This window comes from Clinocottus analis, unplaced genomic scaffold, assembly GCF_023055335.1.
Source record: "Clinocottus analis isolate CAN_PGR_092001 unplaced genomic scaffold, fCliAna1.0.p SCAF_18, whole genome shotgun sequence".
Classification (NCBI taxonomy): Eukaryota; Metazoa; Chordata; class Actinopteri; order Perciformes; family Cottidae; genus Clinocottus; species Clinocottus analis.
In genome coordinates, this window is record NW_027175909.1 from 4,786,882 (window position 1) to 4,810,506 (window position 23,625).

Sequence of the window (23,625 nt, forward strand, 5' to 3'; positions counted from 1 at the left end):
TAAAAACAGCACACTGCCTGTGGGGCTCGCTATCTCCTCCATGTGCGTCTCTCCCTCCCTCTCTCTTCCATTCATCTCTTCTCCCCGTCTCCTCTCTCCTGCAAACTGAAGGCAACCTCGGTGCCAATTTCATGGCAGGGTAGTGAGCAGCGCAGCAGAAATTATCCACTGCAAAATTGATCTAAACAATCGCAAAGTGGAACGGCAAGGGAAAGCAGGAGAATGAAATTGGTTGAGTCTGTTACCTTTTAGAACTGACTTTATCACCGAGGAGGAATCGGGGGGCATTGCTTACAGGGAATGCCAATCGTTGAACTCCTGATATCGAGATTTAAAAAAAAAAATTTTTTTATGGCGCTGCGCCTGTCATAAATATTGTATGTTTTCTGTGCAGCAGCAGCAGCACAGTGCGTTTAGCATAAATGCACAGCTCCTCCGTGAGTGATATTTACAACAACAAAAAGCTCCGGAAGGATGCGTTGCGTTTGATCTCGCCGTTGATGGAAATGATCTCGCTGTCGACACATTTGATTAATCACTGCACACATCGGCATGCGCAGGGTGATGTGTTTCTGAAGCTGTGTACGCAGTACATACATCATTCTTTTAATGACCCCTTTGCACCCCGACAGAGGTGCGATGTGAGTAAAATGCACGTGAATAAATGTGTGATTAATGACTCACTGCAGGGAGCAGTGAAGACGAACCATAGTTATTTACAACAGCAGCATTTACTTCTTATGAACTCAGCGCCCTAAATTGTTGCTTTGAAGCCCGTTTAAACATTTGATTTATCAAAAGGAGAGATTCAAGTCCTGAAGACACATCTGGCAAGAGGGCTCTTATCATTTCTAACACTGGCTCTGTCGCTAATGTGGGGACGGTTTTACTCAGAATGAAGGATGTAGGGTGTCCAACATCGTGACAAAATCATTTTTAAAGCTGTAATAGGCAATGTTTTAATAATAACAATGAATCCCATGACTACTTGTACATGACGGATGCCGCTGGTCCCGATGAACAAATGGTTCATGAACTCTACGGAGCGTTGAAGCATCTTTCAGGCCCACAACTCTGCTGCTTTGGTTCTCTCTCAGCGCTCTCAAAGTAGCAACAAATGTGAAAATACTTCAGGTTTATGGATTATCAACGTAATAATTCATCAGTGTTATGAAAAAGGTTTGATTCTTTGTTTGATTTGCGTGTCAATAAAATGTGAGGAAAATCTAGCCACTATTCTTTGAAAAAAAAAGGATATTTATTTAAGTCTAAAGGCAAAAATAGGATACAAACATGTAATTTACTAATCAGTATTGTTTACTTTGATTTTGTTACACACGCTCCAAACGGTACGGTACATTAATTAGAGATTTTAGATTTTTTTAAAAACTTTTTTGTATAATTTAAAGTTGTCTGCTGTAGTTTGTAGAGTAAAAGTTGAACTTATTCCACCCTACTTTAGTATTTCCTTTCTTTTCCTCTATGCTCTTTTCCCCCTGAACTGCCCACACACACACACACACACACACACACACACACACACACACACCACACACATTCCTCCCTCCCTTAACTTTTGCCTCCTTTGCCCTCCTTCCTCCTCCTCATCAGTGGAGGTGTCAGGACTCCACCGCCGCAGTGCCATCTGGGCCGAAGCTGATAAAAGCTCATGTGCCGGGCCGGCGGTGCCTGCAGGTCTGCCGGCAGCCAGCGAAGCCTGACTTTGAGAGGCGATGGGAGAGATTTGTGGCAGCAGAGGAAGGAATGGCATGCCTTTAACGTGCTGATCCAGCCTCCACCCCCTCTGCACCACCTCTGTCTCTCTGTCAGTCAGTGGGGCTCTCGCATGGCGCTGCACTGGCCTGGATCCTCACTGAGAAAAGTGCCTTTTCCCTCACAGCCAAAGCAACACATCACAGGATGACTTTGTGATCTGTGATCTCTCTCATAGCTTATACTTCATGTCTCACATTGAGAATGTCGCTCCACTGACCTCTTTAGGAGCTTCTCGCACGCTGTCCAGACTGAACTGGATGGACCGGAGCGTCCGTCCCGTTAATCTGGCTGCCGCAACACCAATGCTCATTCAAAAACACCCTCCAGCTCGCAAGATTAGTATTTTTTTACTGCTTTCATGTAGGTAAAATAAACCAACGGAAAATGGAGGCTTTCATAAAAGCAAAGGAGAAAACACTCCTCTTTCCCAAGATATTGGAAATACCTCAAGGTCAGTCGGTCGGTGAGTCAGTGATGGTCCTTCTGGAGCGTCCCGTGGGCCTCAATCTGTACTGTAGATGCAAAACAGTTGAGGAAAAACAAGGTGACATGAATCTCTGTGAAATGGGGCATGCCGTCAATGCTGGACATGTGACAGACACTCATTAAGGCCGTTTAAGGGCACCGTGTCCCGCGGGTCCATGGGATATGAAGAATTATCATATTTATTTCCAGCAGGAAGGCCCATGCAGTGACCAACGCGCCTCCAGTTCCACTCAGATAGCAGAAGCAGCAGGACTGAAGGCTTTTCTTTTCATGTGGAGAGCAAGCCCGGCTCTCTGCTGGGTTTTCTTTGCCTTTTAATTGGCTCAATTCAATTAATGTTGCGGATGCCTCTATCTGCATCCTAGTAAACCACCAACAGGGGACACACCAGGTGTGCCTCCCAGAGGATGGATCGCTATCTGGTCCTCCAAAGGCGTTTGTAAAATGTACTGAGGCCGTCGAATAGCCTCCGCTTCCCTTCGCTCTGACGAAAAAAAGACAGACGTAATCTCAACATGTCTTTATCCAGCGAAACAATCTGCTTTGGATTCATATCTGTTGGTGTTTAACCTTTAAAAAAGAAAAAGCATTTTCACTACAGTGAAAAAAAAAAAAAAGGAACCTGCGGGGTGATGAAGGGTCAATCTGACCCAGAAGAAGATCGCCCACTGCCTGTGCCCGCCCAGTTTATAGGTGGAGGCTCTCTTCCCGCCGTCACTCCCTGCATCCAGCTAATCCCGGCTGCTGTGGCGTGATAGGAGCTTCTAAGAGACGCTTACCCATGCTGCTCAGAGACCTGTGGTTATGGAAATAACCCAACGTTATCTGCCAGAGTGACCTTTTTTTTACCCTGATCGCTTCTTATGTTTTCTTCTTGAGTTCACGAGTGTACTCTCCACCTTTACTGAACAAGTTAGAGACTAACTCTAAGTCTGAGGGGTTTTTTTTTTTACACCCATTGCTGTTAATTGGTTGCGTCCCATTCTCTTTACTCTATTTTAGTTTGACTTATATTTTCATTACTTCCCGACTTTTATTGTATGCTTCTTCACTCTAAAAATACCAAATGCATTGACATGGAAACGTTTTATGCAAAGTAGTGTTATGCAGTGTGCGAAATACCCCGGTGGCAACCCGCCCACCTAGTGCTCCAGTATTATTATAAGACCTACACAGACTCAATACGCAATGTACAAGATGTTGTGGAGGCAAGCCAAGGGAACCAGGCTGTAAACACTTGCCAAAATATCACTGAGGCTAATATTGTTGATAAAAAGGCCTCTCGCACAACTAAGAAGAGGAGAGACGACGTCCTGCTTTCATCCCGGTTCTGGATCCAATACGTCCAACGAGTTACAGGGTTCACAGCAAACAACAGGATGCTTTTTAGTTTGAAGAAACACTTTAATTAGTAAGCTTTTCAAAAGACATTTCAGTGACAGTTGCAAGTGACAAATGATTTTCTCTTGATTTTAGACCCCCCCCCCCCAGGGGTCTGAAGTCAATCAAGAGGTCTGGGACCCCGAGACCCCCGTAATCCAGACACGATTATGAAGATGTTATTACTTATTCTGGAAAGGTCCTTGTGGCAACTGAAGCTACATTTCATAGAACATTTAAGTTAGTCGCCTCCGTCCCATATAAACATACAAGATGGATGAAATAAGTCTCGACTTGTGTTTGATTTCTGAAGCCAACAAGTGTGGGAGGTTCCATGTGTGATTTTATTTCTGTCCTCCTCCTTTATCCTTTATGTGTAAATATATTACAAATAGATAAGTTACCGTCACACTTATTTGCGCCCTGGCTTCTCACCAGTGGGCGCCTCATGTTTGCTTCTTCTTGTTGGTTTTAGCCGTCTACGCCTTGTAAGTCTGTTTCCATCCTTTGTGAATGCGAGTGTGGGTTCTCGGACCTTTTTCCTAATGATGACAAAATGCCTCTCTCTGTCACAGAAAGGTGAGGAAGGGCATCTATTAAGGATGCTATTAACTAACCTCTTGTATTAAGGAAACAATGCACTCAATGGCACGTATGACAAACATTTGTCCTTCCAACAGGTCTGGACCTGAGACACGCCCAGGTGGTGGCGTTATCCACGGGCACCAAGTGCATCAACGGCGAGTACCTGAGTGACCAGGGACAAGTGGTCAACGACTGTCACGCAGAGGTCACGGCCCGCAGGGCGCTTCTACGCTTCCTCTACTCTCAGCTGGAGCTCTTCTTGAGGTAACAGATCTATCTTCAGCTGATTCTTGAAGTCTTGATTGTTGCCCTGAAAGTCTTGCTCCTTATTAAAAATGAATCTCCTTCATCTCAGCAGTCTGTCCCAACACAAAGGGAACATTTTATTTAACTAAATATAAATACAACCCAAAGAAGTTTAGTGTACGCTCCAAAAATTACTTACACAAGCAATTGATTACAAAAATAGTTGCTAATTTACTTTGTACCGTCTGAATGAATCACTCATTTCATCTTAAAAACTAAGTTCATATTGAACAGCCTTATATGTAACTGTCCAGCTGCTACATCAGGATCATGTAAGTCATGATCATCACCAGCGGTGGAAGAATAGTTTAGCATATGTAGCAATATGCAAAAAAAAATGATTCAAATGATTCGGTATTATCAGCAAAATGTACTTAAAGCAAACCAATGGCACTTTTGAAAGAAGAATTAACAGATTATTCCTTTTAGACATCGAAAGTTGAAATCATTTGTAATAATAAAACACCTTCTTGCTCAGTGCAGTAACCTCGGGGACTTTGCTGCTGTAGCTTAAAGACGGAAATCAAGTGGCTTTTTTTGGGGTCTGCTCCAGCTTACCTCTGCTCTGTAAATCCTGTCCTGTGTTCACCTTTGAGAAGCCTTCTTTCTTCCTTTTACTTATAAAAATGATGCATTTAAAAAACACGTCTTTGACCACAGGAAGGGATGACTGAACGTGACCTTAGTTGGACTTCAGAGGGGGCAGATGTCTGTTAATTGGAGCAAATTTTAAAGAGGTTTTGCAGACTTCCAGACATCAGCCTTTGATTACCTTTGAATCCTCTCTATGCGTTTCAGCATTAACCGTCAACCTGTTGTCGTCTGGCCACGGTGCTCTAGTGATACATGATCTCATAACGCACCAAAACCCTCTCAGCATTATTATTATTGTATTTATTAAAGAAGTTGAATTCTACAACTGATGCATGAACATGCAAGCTAAATTTTACAATTGCGTTGAGATGATTTGACCCATTTGGTTTGATCTATTGCGAAGCCTCTTCACGAGGATGATGATGATCAGGAACCTTTTTAATGCAGCATTAAGTTGTAACCATGAACAGGAATTCACGTTCCCGTATATGATGCATACATTATGTAAGCATAGAATCGAATAGAGCGGCTCTCCACCTGATGCAGCTATTTAAGTTGATATCGGACGGATATCGCTGCACTCAGGTTTCCTCGGTCCCTCCAACTACTTCAACATGCACTGTATTGCATTATGCATTACAGTGTGCTTAACGGCGTTTAATATCTAATTTGTTGTGACCGCCTGCTTCCAAAGAATACTCTCTCCTCCTTAATAAGCTCCATGGAAACAGCCCCGCTTTGACCACCGGAGAGATTTCAATAATGAACTATCTGTACGGGTGCTGTTCTCTGCAGCTAACTAAGCATACTATCACACACTCAACCGGTTCAGCTCAGGGTCTCGGCGGCCGATTGTTTTTTAGCCCTTTTTTTGAATGTACACAGCGAGCTCTGGTGCACACGAGCTCGCCAGGATTTGCACCAGTCTCGAGACTTCCTCCACTACGTGAGCGTATATCGTGTTTTTGCGCTCTCGGAGGAACCCGGGGGCAAGGCCGATTCATCAGATAAGTGGCGAGAAGTCTCCATCGTTGAATGTCATATTTGCATACACAGCACTGACTTTTTGTCTTGGCACAATGCTGGGTGGCAGGTACAGAGACTTTGCGGCTGAGCAAAATGGCTAATGGGGAAGATAAGTCATAATGAAATGACCAAACAAAATGCCAGAACTGCCATATTTACGCTCAGTGAAAGGACATCGGAGACAGAGGAGAGGTTATATAAAGAGTGCAGCCGTGCTTTGCATTGTGATGCCGAGTTTAGGTACGCCATGTGTCTGCACTTTGTGTGTGTGTGTGTGTGTGTGTGTGTGTGTGTGAGCATGATGAAATCCTTATTCCTGCTCACAGCAGAAAAAATGACCCAGATTTTAAAGTTAGATTATGTGTCTCCTTGTCGGCCATATTGCAGGTATTCAGCTTATTGGAAAACAACTTTTCTGGATTAGCTGTATAGAGAGAGGGAAGGAGGGAGGGAGGGAGAGAGAGAGAGAGAGAGAGAGAGAGAGAGAGAGAGAGACAGAGAGAGAGAGAGAGATATTTCAGACGTCTGCTGTAACGTTTTCTTTTTGTTTTCAGCCGTTCTTTTAACTCGGCCAGTTCTTTTGTTGACCTTCATGTGTTTCGCGTCTCCGACACAAAGCACGCGCGCACCACAGGTTAAACTCACTCTCCCTCTTTCCCCGGAGACGTGTGGGCAGCCTGAGTAATATCCAGGAGTCGTGCGTGACAGCTGGAGAATGGGCCGTGATCAGCGAGCGGGCCGGTGTCCTTCTCTCTGCGTCCCTGCCTCACTTCATCATTGGAAACAAAAAGTGGAAATCTATTTCCGATGCTGTGATGAATGGTGCTGCCTTGGTCATCAGTCTCCCCTGTTATTGTTGTTGTGTGTTTTTTCCCCCCCGTTCGTTTTCTCTTTCAGTCAAAGGCCGGAGGACTGGGAGGAGTCGATATTTGTGCGGCACAAGGAGTGCGGCTACAGGTTGAGAGACAACGTCCATTTCCACATGTACATCAGCACCTCGCCGTGCGGGGACGGGAGGCTCAACTCGCCCTATGAAATCACCACTGACCGTAAGACACCGGGCCTTTCTGTTTCCTTTGTCTCATCAGAGGTTGACGATGCCTTGAAGGGAGATCAAAATAATACTCACCATGCGTTCCTCTGTAATGTAATCACTGCCATTTTCTCTCTCATCACTCATCAGTCAGCCTCTCGGGTTTATAAAGAGATCATTTTCCCTGGCCCTGCTTTTTCTGTTTCCCTTTCTTATTCTCCAGACACTCTCAAGAAGCTGGCATCCTTTTCATGTCACATCCCGTCTTCGGCCCCTTTCAGCCACGCTGTGCTGACGAGATGACATTTTATTGCTTACCCACTGAAAATAAATTGTATATTCATTTAGATGGTTTGCCCGGCGTTTTTTTTCTTCTTTTTTTTCTGGTGGCCTACGAGTTCAGAAATGTAATCTGGACTGCGGTTTCCATCAGTGGCGTGTATATAACCCCCCCCACCCTCATCCTCACCCCACCCTTTCATCACAGACTGAAGCTGCTATTCAGCGCTCTGAATATACACCACGGTGCAGTGCATGGGGAGATTTTCATGAAACCAGTGTGGATGGAAATGCTGATGCTGTCACCGGAGAAGCCTTTGAACTTGACGTTTGTGGTCATTAAACCTCTTAAATGTTCTGCAGTGCGCTCTCAGAGATTAGAAAATGACTAAGTACCTTTTCCTGACTGTTCTTAAACATTTCTGAGCTGGAAGTCGGGGCTTAATTTTTAGCTGCTGTCACATCAGCCGAAGCAACAGCCATGCAGGAGGAGAGAAGGAAGCAGAGTTTAAGCCGAGAGAAGTAAGAGGTTATTAAAACAAAAACCCTGATTATTTATGTACACTTTGTCGCAGTATTAAGGAGATATCCTTGATAATTGTAATTTGTGGCAAAAGCAAGAAGTGTTTGCTTCTTTGTGAAAGTGGGGAGTTTCTTCTTCTGATGCTGTGCAGACTATTTATGAATATCGTGTACTTTAATGAGCGATATTGCTGCTCGTAGAGCTCACACGAGAGTGGTTTCATCAAGGGGCTGTGCTCTGGCTGACGCGGTTGCATGGTGGGTTATTCATACAATATTACGTCATACCATGCCCAACATGAACCGTCTTAAGTTCATCAAGACTGCGTCTCCTTCTCCTTCCCTGCAAACCGGCTGCTCCGTACATCCAGCGACAATCCAGTCAAACGCTCGCTTCATTAACATTTAGGCAGTCAACGGTCCCAAGATAACACATTTAATTCCCCAAATAAAGACGTTAACCTCATTTAAACTTTTGCTTTGAGGGAGTTCAATGTTTGTCCGCTGGAAAACTGCACCCGTCATCTTATTCAAATATCTAATACTATGTAATGTCTTATTGTTTATCGGCCTAACATAGTTTATTGGATAAACATTTATCCGATTTTTTTTTTAATTACGTAGAGCTAGTTACACATCGACACCAATAATTAGTCCTGGAGAACTTCCTTAATTATACAGAGAATGTAACGCATTAGAGCTAATGTCTACTATATAATGGATTCTTTTATAAAATATATGACGGCCCGACTGGAGAAAGGTCAACTGACTCCACTTTAGTTTACCTGGGGCCTTTGTGGCCTGGTGCATTTTTGGTAAATTTGATTAGAAGTCTGCAAAATGAATCTTTGCCGCTTATTGATGTGATTAGATCTGGAACTGCTTTGTGTTATTTAGAAATAACAGACTTCATTAATAGCTAATTAGATTGGCTTTCCGGCGTAGCCGTGTAATAAGAAATGACATAATGGAGACTGATGAAGCTCGGGCTGAGCTCGCCTTGTGTTGTGTTGGCAGTGCACAGCAGCAGACACCTCATGAGGAAGCACCGCAGCCACCTGCGGACCAAAATCGAGTCGGGCGAGGGGACGGTGCCGGTGCGAGGTCGGGGCCCCGTCCAGACGTGGGACGGCGTCCTGCAGGGCGAGCAGCTCATCACCATGTCCTGCACCGACAAGATCACCAGGTCAGTGCTCTCGGGCGTCACCTCCGGGGTGCCAAACGTGTCAGGTTGCACGTTTTGTCATCTTTTTTTGTCCTTTATGTTCTCAATCAAAGGCTTCCCTTCATCTTCTGCCTCGCTTCACGTGTTGACTTTGTTGTCCGTCATGTGGGTCAGAACTAAATCGGACCCAAACACCTGTCGGCACTGCTGTCACTGGACAACCTGCAAACTGGTTTAAACCTGAACTAGCCCGGCCTCTCCTGGCCTGGAAATGTAATCTGGGGTTTCCTTTTGTCAGACAAAATGCGGTCGCTGTCATCTTTTGTTGAGCTTGTGCAGCTTTGATATTGGGCGACATAAACGATGCGACTTACGTCTTAATGTTGAGGAGCTCAACAAAACCAGGACGCTTCTCACTTGAGCGCTGCAGTTATCAGTGCCGAGATCGTGTTGATGCTATTGTACAAATCACAAACCATGTGATCGTCACATCCCGGGAGGTCTCTGGCCTACGTGAGAAAGGAACGGTACAAGGATTGATTGAGGGGTTAGCTTTATTAGGAGATAAGCTTCCTTATGAGAAGCAGTGATCCCTGTTTAAATAAAGCCTTTTGAAATGTGCTTCATGAGCCAGGTAGAGGTTTGTGATATTTACCTTGGGCGCGTCTGGGTACGTAGGTGCATGTTTGTGTGGCCACGCTGCGTATGAAATCCTTTGTCGTTTCAGGTGGTGAATATTGAATTCCAATAAGTAACTGGAACAGGTAATCCCGTTCTAATGAATTAGTGTGTTGCGTAACACGTTGTTGTTTTAATCTCCACGCATTGTCATAATCTCCACATCTGTAGGGCTGACTCTCCTCCGGCGAGGACATTAGTCACACAACTCCCCCGTGGGCCCGTGCCGAACCGGCCTCGGGACATGCCAAATTGTAAGGACAAGGTTTCTGCTGTGGAATTTCACGACAATAGGTTTTAGGTTTGCTAGCAGGTTGGTTTTGGAAATATTTGCATTATTCCAGTGCAGTGTCAGTGTAGCAGAGGCGGAGAGAGAGACAATGGCGCTCGTTTATGTTCTCAGGGTGGTAATGTGTCGTCCGCATGTTGGCAAGTCTGCACGGACAGACGGCAACGCTAAATCGGGACAGCTCTCCCGCCTCCGTTTTCACACTGTCCTCGTGTGAGGATGAAGGCAACAATGTGTACACACCAGAGCATCTTTACAGGCAGAGGGAGACACACACACACACACACACACACACACACACACACACACACACACACACACACACACGCACACACACAATACTATTCCCTTACTGACTTGTTTCTGGAAATGTAAAACAATTATAATGGTGGGGTACACTGTTAGAGGTGATAACTTTTGGTTGTGCATCTATGATTAGATACATTATATTATTATTATTCAAGCTGTTCACACATTTTGTGTTAAAGCAGCCTATTTTTTCTTTGACCATCAGCAGAATATTAGCTTTACAAGGAATTCTGTTATATATACATATGCTAAAGTTAGCCACAACAAGCTACTGGTCATCCACGTGAGGATGTATCAACAAAATCATGTGTATTGAATGAAACAACCGTATTTTGTGTGTGACGAATTCAACTTTTGCATAAGAAATAGTTGTTGTAATAAGTTATACTACTACTACTACTACTACTTCTACTACTACTTCTACTACTTCTACTACCGTGAGGCTGTGCTATCAGCCAGCACAGTATTTTTAGCTAAATACTAACATTAGCATGTTGAAATTCTCAAAATGTCAATGCTAACATGCTGATATCAGGTTTTTTGGAGATGAACTGTGTAGATCAGGAGTCACAACCTGTTAGCTACAATCTGCAGGCTACTTGTAGTTTGCAGACCACATTTTGATTTTATATATTGTGTAAAACACTTTGTGGTTAATTTTGATACAAATAACTCATTATTTTCAACCACACAAGATATGTTTAACAGATTAAAACATGACACTAACACCCAACAATCTATGGCCAAATAATGCAATTACAACAGAATAATAGGATTTTCAACAAAACATGGTGCTTAAAGCTAAGAGCTGTTTAAAGCTCTATGATCAGGCAACTGGACGCGTTTCCCATCATGCCTTTGGCTCTCGCAGTCAGCGAAGAGCAACTGCGACATCTTGCTCGAAAAACTGCAACTTCTACCGCCATCTTAGTTTGATGTTAGCATGCTATCGTGTGCTAATTCACACTACCCCTTTTATAAAGCACTTTGTGAGAAATATAAAGGGCTAGGCTATACTGGATGACTTTGACCTGACGATGGTGCGTCCACGAGTGATTGAAATATTTCAATCTGGACCAAACTAGTGCGCTACCATCCCTAGAGCCAGCATCCCCAGCACACAATGAAGGTCCTCAACAATGATGAGTCTTTAGCCCCACCCTTGATGTTGCATTTCGTAAGATATCTGAAATCGATTTTTAATATAGTCCCAGTTTCTCTTCCAGGCCTGAGCCGCGACAGGAACTAAACCCATGAATTTAGCTTAGTAAGCACCGCACTGTGCCAACTGAGGCATGCGGGACTACAGCTGAGCCACTGTGTGTGTGTGTGTGTGTGTGTGTGTGTGTGTGTGTGTGAGAAAGGACTGGCACCAACACACACCTAAAGGGAGAGAGAGAGGTGAACCCTTCTCCTGTGGAGCCGCTGTTAATTTGACCAATTTGATTCAGTTGGCGAGGGCTGAAGATGGTGTGATTAAATCTACCCAGGTCACCAACAGGGGTGAAAGCAATTACTTTACAAAAAAATAGAGTGACGGGGGGAGGGAGAAGGGAAGGGACACCCTGCTCTTCTTCCCTTACAGCCACCCCCACTCCTCCATCCCGACAGGCCGGACGGCAGACGCGCTCTCTTTGCTCCGCAGCCTCCTCCTCCTATTTTTTCCCCCCGTTTTTTTTATTTTTTATATCTCTGTAAATGATGGGTGGCCGTCGTTAAAGTGAGTGGGTCACCAAGGGCCAGTTTATCAAGGTCAGGGTGGAGGGTGGAACTGAGAGCAGCTTAGGATGGAAGACACACACACACACACACACACACACACACACACACACACACACACACACACACACACACAGCTGCAGTCTTATAGTGATCCCCTGGATGCTCTTCTTGTCCTCTGTCACACTCATTTTGCAACCTCCCATTACTTTTTTATTTCCACACTTCCTTCAGCTCCTGCACATAATTATAGTTAGTTCAGCCTTGACCGTGAGGGATTTTAGGATCTTTGCTTTTATCATAAACATTTTTTCGATAATAGGTGACGCCTCGCCCCATCATTGACTCACCTGGTGATCATCGTTGTGTTTTCCTCGGCCCGGCCCCATGAAGCGCCTTTGCTAATATTTGATTTGAAGTCGACAGCTGGATTTAATTGAGGGGCCTAAATGGCTTTCATATAACGATGATGTTCTCCATTCCACTGCAGTTTTATGCAGATGAACATTACTTTAATGGTCGGCGTTTACCGGGGGAGGGAAGGAAGGATAGATGTGGAGAGACGGGGGGAGAGAGAAAGAGAGAGAGAGAGAGAGAGAGAGAGAGAGAGAAGAGGTCTCTCCCCTCTCCTCTCTTTAAATTCACACACCCGAGCCAGATGGCTGTCTTTTCTTGCATGAGATTAGAAGATGTTTCTGATTCACGGTGTCGCTTTCTGGGTAAATTAATATTTCAGGCTAAACTATTTCTATTTCGGTGGGAGCACTGAGTTTGCGTGGGAGCGCGTCTGCTTTTCGCAACGCAGCTCCCCCTCTCTGTTGGGGAGGACAGGACGCATCTCGCGGACAGACAGCGCTCGGCGAGGCCGCTGATGTTGATTGACTGCTCGGGAGGCGCCGCAATGAGCGATCATGAAGTCGGCGAGAAAGCAAGGAGGCGCCGTAATTGCATCCGTGATAAAGAGACATTGATTAAGAAAAAGTACAATGATTTTAAAATTAGTGGCATGATGTCGAGCCTTTGATTGTGGCTCACATGAGTTCATTAGTCCAGTGAACAGCTCAGGCACACAGCAGGCTCTCTCTCTCTCTCTCTCTCTCTCTCTCTCTCTCTCTCTCTCTCTCCCTCTCTCTCTGTCTCTCCATGAAGGGCTGGAATAATAATAAACAAGGTAATTACCATTTTCCATCCGTAAATTAGCATCTGCTGGTTAAACACTGTGGAGTGGCTTTGGACGGTAGGTGGCACATGACCAGCTGGCTACAGCGTCGGGCTGGCGGGATTAGCCCCGCAGTGATTTTGTGTCACACGTGGATCTCCCGAAACAAATCCGGAGGTGAGTGGCCCTCGCGTTGAGCGATCGACGGAAGCTTGCCTGCAGCGCCGCGCAGTGCATTAACCTCCGTGGCACTGATGAATGCACACATGCTAATGTGTTGTTCCACGTCGTGAATGCTGATGGACTGACCTTTGGCAGTGTTGTTGGAGGTGGCGGCGATGGTTTGCGTCGCAGAACCAGAGGGAATGGGAGAGGAGGACGAGGGTGTCCGTCGGACTATGCGCGCGACTGTGTGTGTGCTTGTCTGTGTGTGTATAGGTGTGTGTGTGCGTGTGTTTTGTGTGTATTGTCAGTCCGGCAGCTGTTATTCATCACGTCCCACATCAAGATAATGATCAAATTGTCTCTACCTGTCATTGAAGCTCTCACATGTATCTCTCTCTCTCTCGCTCTCGCTCTCTCTCTCATTTTCACCCTTCCTATCTCTCCTCCTTTACCGCTGTGATCCTATCTCTCTTCCTCCTCCTCCCCCTCCTCCCTACCAACTGTTGCCTTCCCTCCTTCTTTCCTACTTTTCTTCTTTTATTCCTCGATGCCCTTCTCGCTCACCCTTCCTTCCTCATCCACTTTTCCCACCATCGCACCGCTCTCTCCTTGACTTCCTCTCTCTTCTTCGCCCTCACCCCTCAGGTGGAACGTCCTGGGCCTGCAGGGGGCGTTGCTGAGCCACTTCGTGGAGCCCGTGTACCTGCATAGCGTGACCGTCGGCAGCTTGCGCCACACGGGCTATCTGGGCCGGGTCCTGAACCAGCGGCAGGAGCGCCTGGGCCCGCTGCCCGCCACGCACAGACGCAACCAGCCCCTGCTCAGCGGTACGACTGCCACGCGGTGTTTTCAATGGAGGGGTTTCCGAAGCATTAAGATGGTGAAATTGTGCAAATTGTCACATCAAAATTCACCAAAAATGTCAAACTTTGTCCTGAGACCTGAACTGATTTACACCTCGATTCCCTTGAAATGACGTCATTTCTGCCTGAAATGTCATGCGATAAACAGATTACTCATGTGACCCTGCCACAGTAGACCATGGCGGGTCTGAAAAGCAGCATTACTCGTTTGGATATTCTAAAAAAAGACAGTAGATCTAAGGAAGACATACAATTTCATGTCACAAAATCGCCGATTCACACATCCAGTCGACACGCAGCTGCATTATCATTCAAGAGTCGTCTTTGTGTCGCCTGATGAGTGCAAGTCCAACATCCACTCTACTCTTATCCCTGTTGCCCTCTACCGAGTTAGACGGAAAACACACTTAACCAGGAATTCACAGGCTAATTGATCTGCTTGGATCTCTTTTTCGGCTCTCGAGTGGTCTAGTGAAAGTTAGTTTCCTCTAGTTTTTGATATCCTAAAGCTAAATGACAGACATATTGTCACCCTGTCTTTAAACCGTAAAATAAAAGCCTCTTTGTATATTAACACGGGCACATAATATATTATAGAATCAATGACAACATATCACACAACCTCGTCCCCTCCACCGCACCTCTTCACACACACACACATACACACACACACACACGCTTGACAGACTCATGTACCCCTGCTTCTCTACAGTTACATTGTGCCAGCCAGACAAGCAACAGCTATGAAGTTGTCTGGCACGTCTGCCTGCAGGCTCCACTGAGACCTGCAGGCTTTCGTTTGTTGCGAAGATGAATGCTGGAAGAGGATCTGAATGACACCCAACTTGTAGAAACTGCATCAGCCATCACTTCAGATCTAGGCCAGCTGGAGTAGCTGAGCGACAGAGACGCACAACGATGTAGGGCACATTGTGTTTCTAGGGATCTCTAATGAGAACATGTGTCTGTGTAAATATATCTATTCTGTTTTTGCTGTTTTGGGCGGAGCATCTCTTTATCAATATAGTGTAGTAAGTTTTTTTACATTAATGTTGGGATGAAAACAAGTAAATCACGGACTTCAACACTGAATGCACAGCGATCTAGCATGTTAGAAAAAAAGACTGTCGTAAAATTGTGAAGAAAAATCACAAACAAATGTATTCAGCTCTTTATCAAATTCAAGCCTAGCATGCAGTAGTTAGCTTCTTGCGTTAGCCGGTGCAATGGAGCAGCGGCTAATATGACTTACACAGCGAGAGCTCATATCTCAAGAAGTACCGAGCTCATTAATTAAATTGAGGTGCAAAATAAGAGAAAGCTTGATGTCATTTGCTACATTTTCCTCCCGTGCTCTCCAGTTGTTTGAGTCACCAGCGTCTGATACACTCTCCACATCCACCGTACTATCAGCCTTCAAGTGTGCTTCCTGAAGGGCACCGCAGCTCTTTGCATTGCGGGGCGGCGCTCCGGGTAATAGGGTGCCATGAGGATGAATATTTTGTGAGGCCTATCCTCATCAAGATTGATAAATGTACTGAATTGTCCTCTGGTGATGATAGTTGGGACAAATTTATCATTGAACCGTCCGACCACGGCCTCAGCGAGCATTTCTCATGATTTGTTCAATAGCTCTTCGAATGGAGTCATTTGAGTTGTCTGGAAAGGAGTTTGGGCTTTTCGATATTACGGGCCGCAGTTAATATTTGGAGACTTGTGCTCAGGTACGATCCATTTGTTCATCAATCATACTTACTTATGATATTACGTTATTCATTCTAACTATACTGAGCCATGCAGTAAGTACATAATTATTTTAATGACTCTATAGCTTATTTTTTCCCAGAATAGATGCTGCAGAATGTCCTTTACGTTTCCCTGAGTTTTGAGGGGTTGCTTTGTGTGTTGAGGCACATCGATAGGGCCTCTACCTTCAGACGTCGTCTTGACTCCAAACAGAGGTCGCCTCCTCCCGCAAACGCTCTGCCCTCCCCTCGAACGCGCCTCACAATGTGTGTTTTCCGTCCCGCACCACCTCGAGTATAGCGACAGCCTGTTGAAGGGTAGAAGGGCGAAGGAAAAGGGAGGAGAGGAGGAACGGTGGAACCGACAGTGGAGATGGCCCTACACCAAATCAATGTAATCACAGCCCTTATCAGACAGCCATTCAATCTGAAGGGAGCTCGGACAGAGCGAGAGAGAGAGAGAGAGAGAGAGAGAGAGAGAGAGAGGGAGAGGGAGACAGCAAGGCAGGATGGGACTAAAGAAAGAGAGGCCTTCAGTTGCATTCAGATGTCTGCGCGCGTACCTCCCCCCCACCACCTCTCATCTCCTCCTCCGTCCTTTCATTGGCTCTGATGAGCTCCCCGGCTATTGTGCGTCCAGGGTTATTTAAAAGAAACACCCCCAGAGGAAATTCCCGGCGATCGCAGGGCCGCGGTCTTATCGCGCTCAGACAAAGCAGCTACACCTGAACCCCGAGGGCCAAACACATCGACGGGCCGGCTCGTCCTTCACTCTCGTCCTGCTGCTCACTTCCAGCGCTCTGCTGTTTGCGGGATGAGAAGAACACGGACAAGAGTCGACACGGGGAACAATGACCAGAGTGTGTTGCAGTTCATTGAGGATGCAGCGACACCATGCTTTGTCTCAATTTCAAATTGTAGCCGCTCGTACTGCTGAAACAGTTGTGCATTCCCGCCAAACGCATCAGACTCATGCTCCACTCTTGCTGCTATTGAGCAGGAGGCCCGGCAGGACCTTGTAGGACTATGTTGGAGCGCTGCACACCTGTGAGGGCAGAAAGGAAATATCATACATATAGAATGCATTTGTGATTGATTGTAGTAGTTATGTGTGATGTTGAAGGTGATTAGCAACCCGTCAGGCTCCATCCACACTACTACACCTCCATGTACATCTCGGAGCTGTTGTTGGAGCGATTAGCGAGCGGCTTGTCCAGCGGCGGTATCAGCCTTTACGGACCGGACGTTTCAAGTCTTGGTTTGCAGCTTTGGACACAACACGGAGGACTTTCTCTTTCTTATTATTGCTTATTTGGTTCTGCACAACTGTTGTAAAGTTAACAAAGAAACTGTAAAGGAACAAAGTGCAACGGGGACTTCAGGGGAGCTACGAGTGTGAGAACAGACGTCAACGAAACCGAGGGGGAACGAGAGTTGACCAAACTCACTGACCCATAATCTAGTCAATTTTGATGTGTTCATTTTAAAGTAACTGCAATCTACTTCCTGTTTCCCGGTCATGTGATAGTTGTCTTCAGGCAGGCCAGTGTGGACAAAGATGGTTTCCTTTCTTTTTCATAAACAGAAACAGACTCGTGAGGAAGAAGCCGCAGTCACTCCTCTCGTCTCTCTCGTGAATGAGCTGCTGCCTCTTACACAAACATGGAAGAAGGCCATCTTTTCACAAACCAGTGGCTTCCCCACGACTCCTCTGCTGCTCCACCCACACGAGGAACCCTTTCGAACGCCCTGCAGTATTTAGCGCTGCAGGGTGGAGGCAACGCGTCCACATAAACACACACACACACACACACACACACTGCGCTGTGGCTCCACAGAAGCCTCTCACATAAAGCTGCGGTGGGTACGTGTACTGTACCGTTATGAATCCCATAACCAAAGGCTCTAATTCTGCCTCTTTCATGTCTGCCAAACACTTCTCAGAAGACACATTGATCAAGTCTTCATTGAGGGGAAAAAATCAAATTGGCTATTACAGAAACAGAGGAGTCAAGTCCATTGAAGGGATGAAATGAGCCATGAATGGAGCGAGAGAAAGGGAAGAGGCAGGATGGATAGAGGGGGTCTTTTGTTCAAAGAGGTGCGTTTCCACAAGAGAGAAGAGGTGGGTAATAAGAGACTTGGAGGATTGTTACCGAGGCAGGCAATTCATCCCGACTCCAAGGAGCGACAGAAAAGAAGAGCAGAGATTGGTGAATGGAAGAGTGAAGACAGGAAAATGAGTGTGGCGAGGAGGGAGATGATCTGCTGGCATGTATTGTGGTATTGTACATGCGGTATTGTACTATAACAAGCTGTCTGTCAGACGGGGAGATCAGAGGCAACTGTTGTTCACCCGTCGCACAGAATCTGTCTGCTGATTTCCTGCGAAGGTACCTTTCAAATTTCATAATATAATGAATAACTGGGTTGGAAGTCAAGGGAAAATTCAAGACAGTGATTCCTTTGTGAAGATTTAAAGTGGATATAGTGTTCAGATGCTACATGTTAACTCAGCTATTACCTTCCATGTACCTATCCTGGCTGACGGATGAGCAGTTTGCTCTTTCCTGTAAGTCCTTTCTTTTCATTATATTATGAGAAATAGTACATTTCAGGAAGATAGGCTTATTTGCTGGCCCAGAGTTGGATGGACTTTCATACTAAATATGGATATGTATCAAGAAACTGGTTAGCTTAGCTTAGCTTAGCATAACTTCTGGAAACAGGAGAAAACAGCTGGCCCCGAATGTAATGAGAGTGGCTTCAGAGGGAGGCCTGAAGGCTTTGACAGCTCACGTTACATTGAGGCAGTGGTTCTCAAACTTTTTCTGTCACGCCCCACATGGAGGAAGCAAAATGTTCGGGCCCCAACAACATGGGAACAAAATGGTGCAACTTTTTGAGACTCCTCCATCCGAGCTTTTTTAATTACTAGATTTTAAAAAATGAAATCCCTTTCAAGTAAACCAGATCGCTCCATGAGACAAAAAGTAATAACATGTGCTATCACCTTTGTTAAAACAATGCCAATAAAGTTATATATGTACAAAAAAAACCCTAATATTTGGCAAAGAGATTACCAAGGAAGCCGGTTGGGGCCCTGATTTCTCCCCATAATTTAATGTTGAAGTGTCCTTGAGCAAGACACTGAAGCCCCAGAGCTTCACAGCAGCACAAAGCTCCTTTATTACTAAGGATGGTCAAATGCAGAGAATAATTCCCCCATTGTGGGATTAATAAAGCGTTCTTAAAAAACAATATATATATATGGAGGATTGTTACCGAGGCAGGCAATTCATTCAGACTCCAAGGAGCTACAGAAGAGCTGAGATTGATGAATATATTTTAAGAAGCTGCATCTCTTCTGCGCCCCACCTGTAATACCTCCGCGCCCCACTAGAGGGTCGCGCCCCACAGTTGGAGAACCAGTGCATTAAGGACGGCAGTCCACTGTTTATTGGGCTTACACCGCCACATAAACAGTGATCTATTTAGGATTTTTTAATAATCACTTAATCCCTGCAGGCCGGTTTCCTCAAGTAGTCTGTGTTCAGCATCTTCTGCTGCCGCGGGCAGTCGAGTGTTTTCTGAGCTTCAAACACTGAATCACAAGTTCTTCGTGTTCCCTTTTCTGGATATATTGGTAAACTGGTTCATATGAAGCTCTCTTATGAAGGACCTTTTTGTTCCATGTCTCACTCTGTTGTCAGCTCTGTTCCCGCCATCATCCCGCGCGCTAATTCTCTACACATGCAACCCAACGTGACAGTCACCTCCACTTTCCCTCTGTCTCTCTCCCTCCTTCCTCGACTGAGCGCTTTGTGTGCTTTGCTAGCGAGGCTAATTATTTCACAGAGAGAGGGAGGGGCGGGAGAGACAGACAGTCCGGCGTACGGGCGGCTGCGTCTTCTTGACTGGAGATAATGTTTGTAGCCGCTAACACTCAAACGCTGTTAACGGCGGCGACTCGAGAGCAGACAAGCATTGGCACAAAGGCAGGGACGCGATGCTGATATGCTCAAGAGCCCCTCCCCCTCCCTCCGAGGGTGTATGAAAGCTTCGTACCGACAGCCGAGACCGAAGGAAGGGTGATGGAAGGTTAAACGAAACAACAAAGTGGAGGTTTGACAGGAACAATAGCAGCTCATTTCCATACTTGTTTTACTCGTATGTGCATAACATTTTGAAACACTTTCAAGAGGTGTTTGCTTTTTACAAATCCTCTCATTTGGAGCCGGCTGTTGAAGTCAGCCTCTCGGTGTTGTCGTCTCTGCAGGGCTGAGCGCCGCGGAGTACCAGCAGCAGCCGGGGAAGGCCTCGTGTGTGAGCGTCAACTGGACTCTGGGCGACGCTCAGCTGGAGGTGGTCAACACGGCGACCGGGCGGAGGCGGGACTCAGGGACGCCCTCTCGTCTCTGCAAACACGCCCTCTTCACCCGCTGGAACAGGCTTTACCGCAAGGTGAGGGCCTCCACAGGCCAGGTAGCGACAGGGGTTGAGCTGAACGTTGCAATGCGGGGAGGACATGTGAAAGAAATGCCTTCTTCCTCCTAACATATTATCTGTCAGGCTCTTGTGATACACATAGGCTACGTTATATATCTTGGTTATTGTCGTATACCCAAGATCCATAAGGGGGGTAAAGTTTGTCTTTGCTAGCAGATAGTATGAAGTTGACGGGAATTGAGGGCGACAAAGGTCGAAGCAGATAACAGGAAATGGGGATTTCTTGTGGTCAAAATATTGACGAAACCAGTGGCTCCTCTCCCTCTATCGGCTTTTCCCCCCCAGCAGCCATTTTGACTTGGAGATAAAGCCCAAGTGTGACGTTAATGATAGCTCTTTTCCGTTAAAGGATGGCGGCGCGCACAATACAAAGAGCACCGGCACAACGCAACGCAGCCATTATTAATATTATTAATTACACTGCGCTTTGCCTGTTATGACTTGTCGACATATCTGCTGTGAAAATGTCCTGCTAATTTAAATGTTAATTAAAAACCACCTTCCACAGAGTATCTTTTACTCGCTGGGAGAGAAAAAAAAAATATTATGATGTACTATTTAATTAATCTGAGTCGGAACAATAGTCGCATTTTCATATGAATAAATGTCTGTTTCAGCCGCTCTGCTCCTCTGCCGCCGCGCGAGACGCACAACTCGGTTGTTGTCGAAACACACAACGCCATCCTTTGCCGTCAGGAATGACAGGCGAGCGGAGCCGCTAGCTGACGAGACGCCGGCAGCCGACACGTGTGTTCACACCGGAGTTTGCTGCGCGCTGCAGAACGTGCGCGACGCTCCTCCTCCGCCGCGGATAAGTGCGTCGGCCGCGGCGACATCTGCTCTCTGTGCGGCTCGTCAGAAAGCTGGCAGCTCGGATCTTGAACGTCAGCGCGCCGAGCCGCTCGCGCTTTCATTTCCATCCCGAAACTTTATGTAACAGACAGTGCCCGCATCGCCAAATGGCGGGCCGTTAAAGCATAATGACTATGAAACCATAATTATTTGGAGAAGCACTCGAGGAGGCCCCCACCCTAAGTGCTCCCCGCGCGCCGTATATAAGGGCCACGCAAGAGCAGTCGCACTAATCTCCAAAAGAAACTTTTGCTCTCTCTCTCTCTCTCTCTCTCTCTCTCTCTCTCGCCCCACTTGTCTCTCCGCGGATCTTCATTGTTTCCCCTCGCGACAATAGGAATGCACAAAAAGCACAGAGAATGTTCAATTGCTTGTGAAATTTAAATGGGGAGATTACACAGCTGTTGAAGCCCCCCCGCCACCCCGCCACCTCCCAACCCCACCCGAATGCATTTGTGCCGGCTCATTCGTTTTGTTTTGCTCGCTCTTTTTCTTCTTCTTCTTTTTCTTCTTCTTCTTCTTCTTCTTCCTCCCCAGGTTTGATTCCCCCCTCTTTCTTTCCCTCCTGCCTATCGCCGTGTCTGTCTCTGTGTGGTTTTTCAAAATCTGACTCCAAATTGCTCTCTCTGCCTGTCTCTCTCCTCCTTCTCCCTCGCTCGCTCGCCCTCTTCAGTCGGGGATCCACGTGTTCAGCTCGGCGGACCGCCAGCTCATGTACTGCGACGCCAAGATGGCGGCGCGTCCCTACCAGACAGTGAAGCAGCAGTGGTTCAGATCGCTGCAGGAAACGGGCCTCGGGACCTGGGTCAAGAAACCGCCAGAGCAGGAACAGTTCCTGCTGTCGGTCTGAGGGAGGGAGGGAGGGGGAGAGAGAGAGAGTGAGAGAGAAAGAGGGAGAGGGAGAGGGAATGTGTGTGTTTGTTTGTTTAACCTTTATTTTTTTAGGTTGAGATGACTCCATGCTCTTTACCAACATCCTGCTTCACACCTTCATACGTTTACCAGTGTAACCGTTAAAGTCAAGGCTATCACCGTGTGTGTGTGTGTGTGTGTGCGTGTGTGTGTGTCATCCTGGATGTGCCGCCCAATCACCCAACAGAAAACACGACAACAGGAAGGTCAACTGGACGGGCTGAAAAGAAATAAACGGACACAAACAGACGGACCTTTTCTTTTGCCTGCCCTTCTTCAAAAGGCACAAACACACACGTTGAAGCCAAACACACACCTAAATGCCCACTCTTCTTCGGCTGTCAAGGAAGGGTGGGGTAACCTTGAGCGGAATGAAAGGCAGCCGCTATCTTGTCATCAGCTATTTCCGGGCCCCAAGGCTCCCGCTGAGGAGCCGAGCCATGGGGGAGAGAGAGACAGAGAGAGAGGGAGAGGGAGAGAGGTCCACGTCCAATTACCGGCCCTGTCAGGGTGACGGGTGATAGAGGAAGAGGAAGGGAAGAGTGAGAAAAAGAGAGGGACACAACATTGCATTCAGCTCGCCGCACCTTCCCTCTCTCATTTCTCTCTTTTGTCCTCCATCTCTGACTCACCCTTTGACTCCTGACGTCCTCCTTTTGTCTCCTCCCTCCCTCCCTCCTTTACATTTTTTTTCAGTCCTCCACCTATTCCCCTCCACGTCCTCTTCGTCACTCTCTCCTCCCCTCCTCCGGCGCCTTTCAAGCGCGCCGGAGGTGAACGCGACACGACGACAGGTTAACACGTCCTCTTTTTTTCCAACCCGCCGCATGTAGAGGAGGAAAGGAGCTGAGGTGCATAAACAGCCATTACCGCTTGTCTGAGTGCAGGTGGGAGTGTTTCTCCTGTTTTTACTTCCTTTCTCTTTCTTGTCCCGTGACCTGCTCGACCTCCGTCGCCACGTCCCCGTTCATCTGAACGGCAGCTCCTTGTCCCCGATACTCGCGACTTCAGGTCGCGACTCATTAGCGAGGCCGCGTTGACCCGATCGACGCGTGCTTTCTCTCTGTGGTCATGACCGCCCCGAACGGAGAGAAACAGATATTTACAAAACTTTTTGCCGTCTCGACTAACTGTGAGCACACACACACACACACACACACACACACACACACACACAACACTTATGTAGGAATTAAAGATTGAAAATCAGCGAGGTGAAGACGGACATCTCTGATCACTACCATGTACATTTGTACCTCACACTTTTTTTATG

At 46.5% G+C, this 23,625-nt stretch overlaps 1 protein-coding gene across 1 annotated transcript in view; it reads left to right on the forward strand.

Moving 5' to 3' along the window:
• The window catches only part of adarb2 (adenosine deaminase RNA specific B2 (inactive)), a 155,749-nt gene extending 132,724 nt beyond the window's left edge, over positions 1–23,025 (forward strand). Inside the window, exons 5-10 of the mRNA XM_068582138.1 lie at positions 4,323–4,491; positions 7,051–7,202; positions 9,005–9,173; positions 14,117–14,298; positions 20,359–20,543; positions 22,114–23,025. Of these exons, the coding sequence (XP_068438239.1) occupies positions 4,323–4,491; positions 7,051–7,202; positions 9,005–9,173; positions 14,117–14,298; positions 20,359–20,543; positions 22,114–22,290 (1,034 nt within the window). The 3' untranslated portion in view covers positions 22,291–23,025. The remainder of the gene's footprint in view (positions 1–4,322; positions 4,492–7,050; positions 7,203–9,004; positions 9,174–14,116; positions 14,299–20,358; positions 20,544–22,113) is intronic.
• Positions 23,026–23,625: the final 600 nt, after the last annotated feature.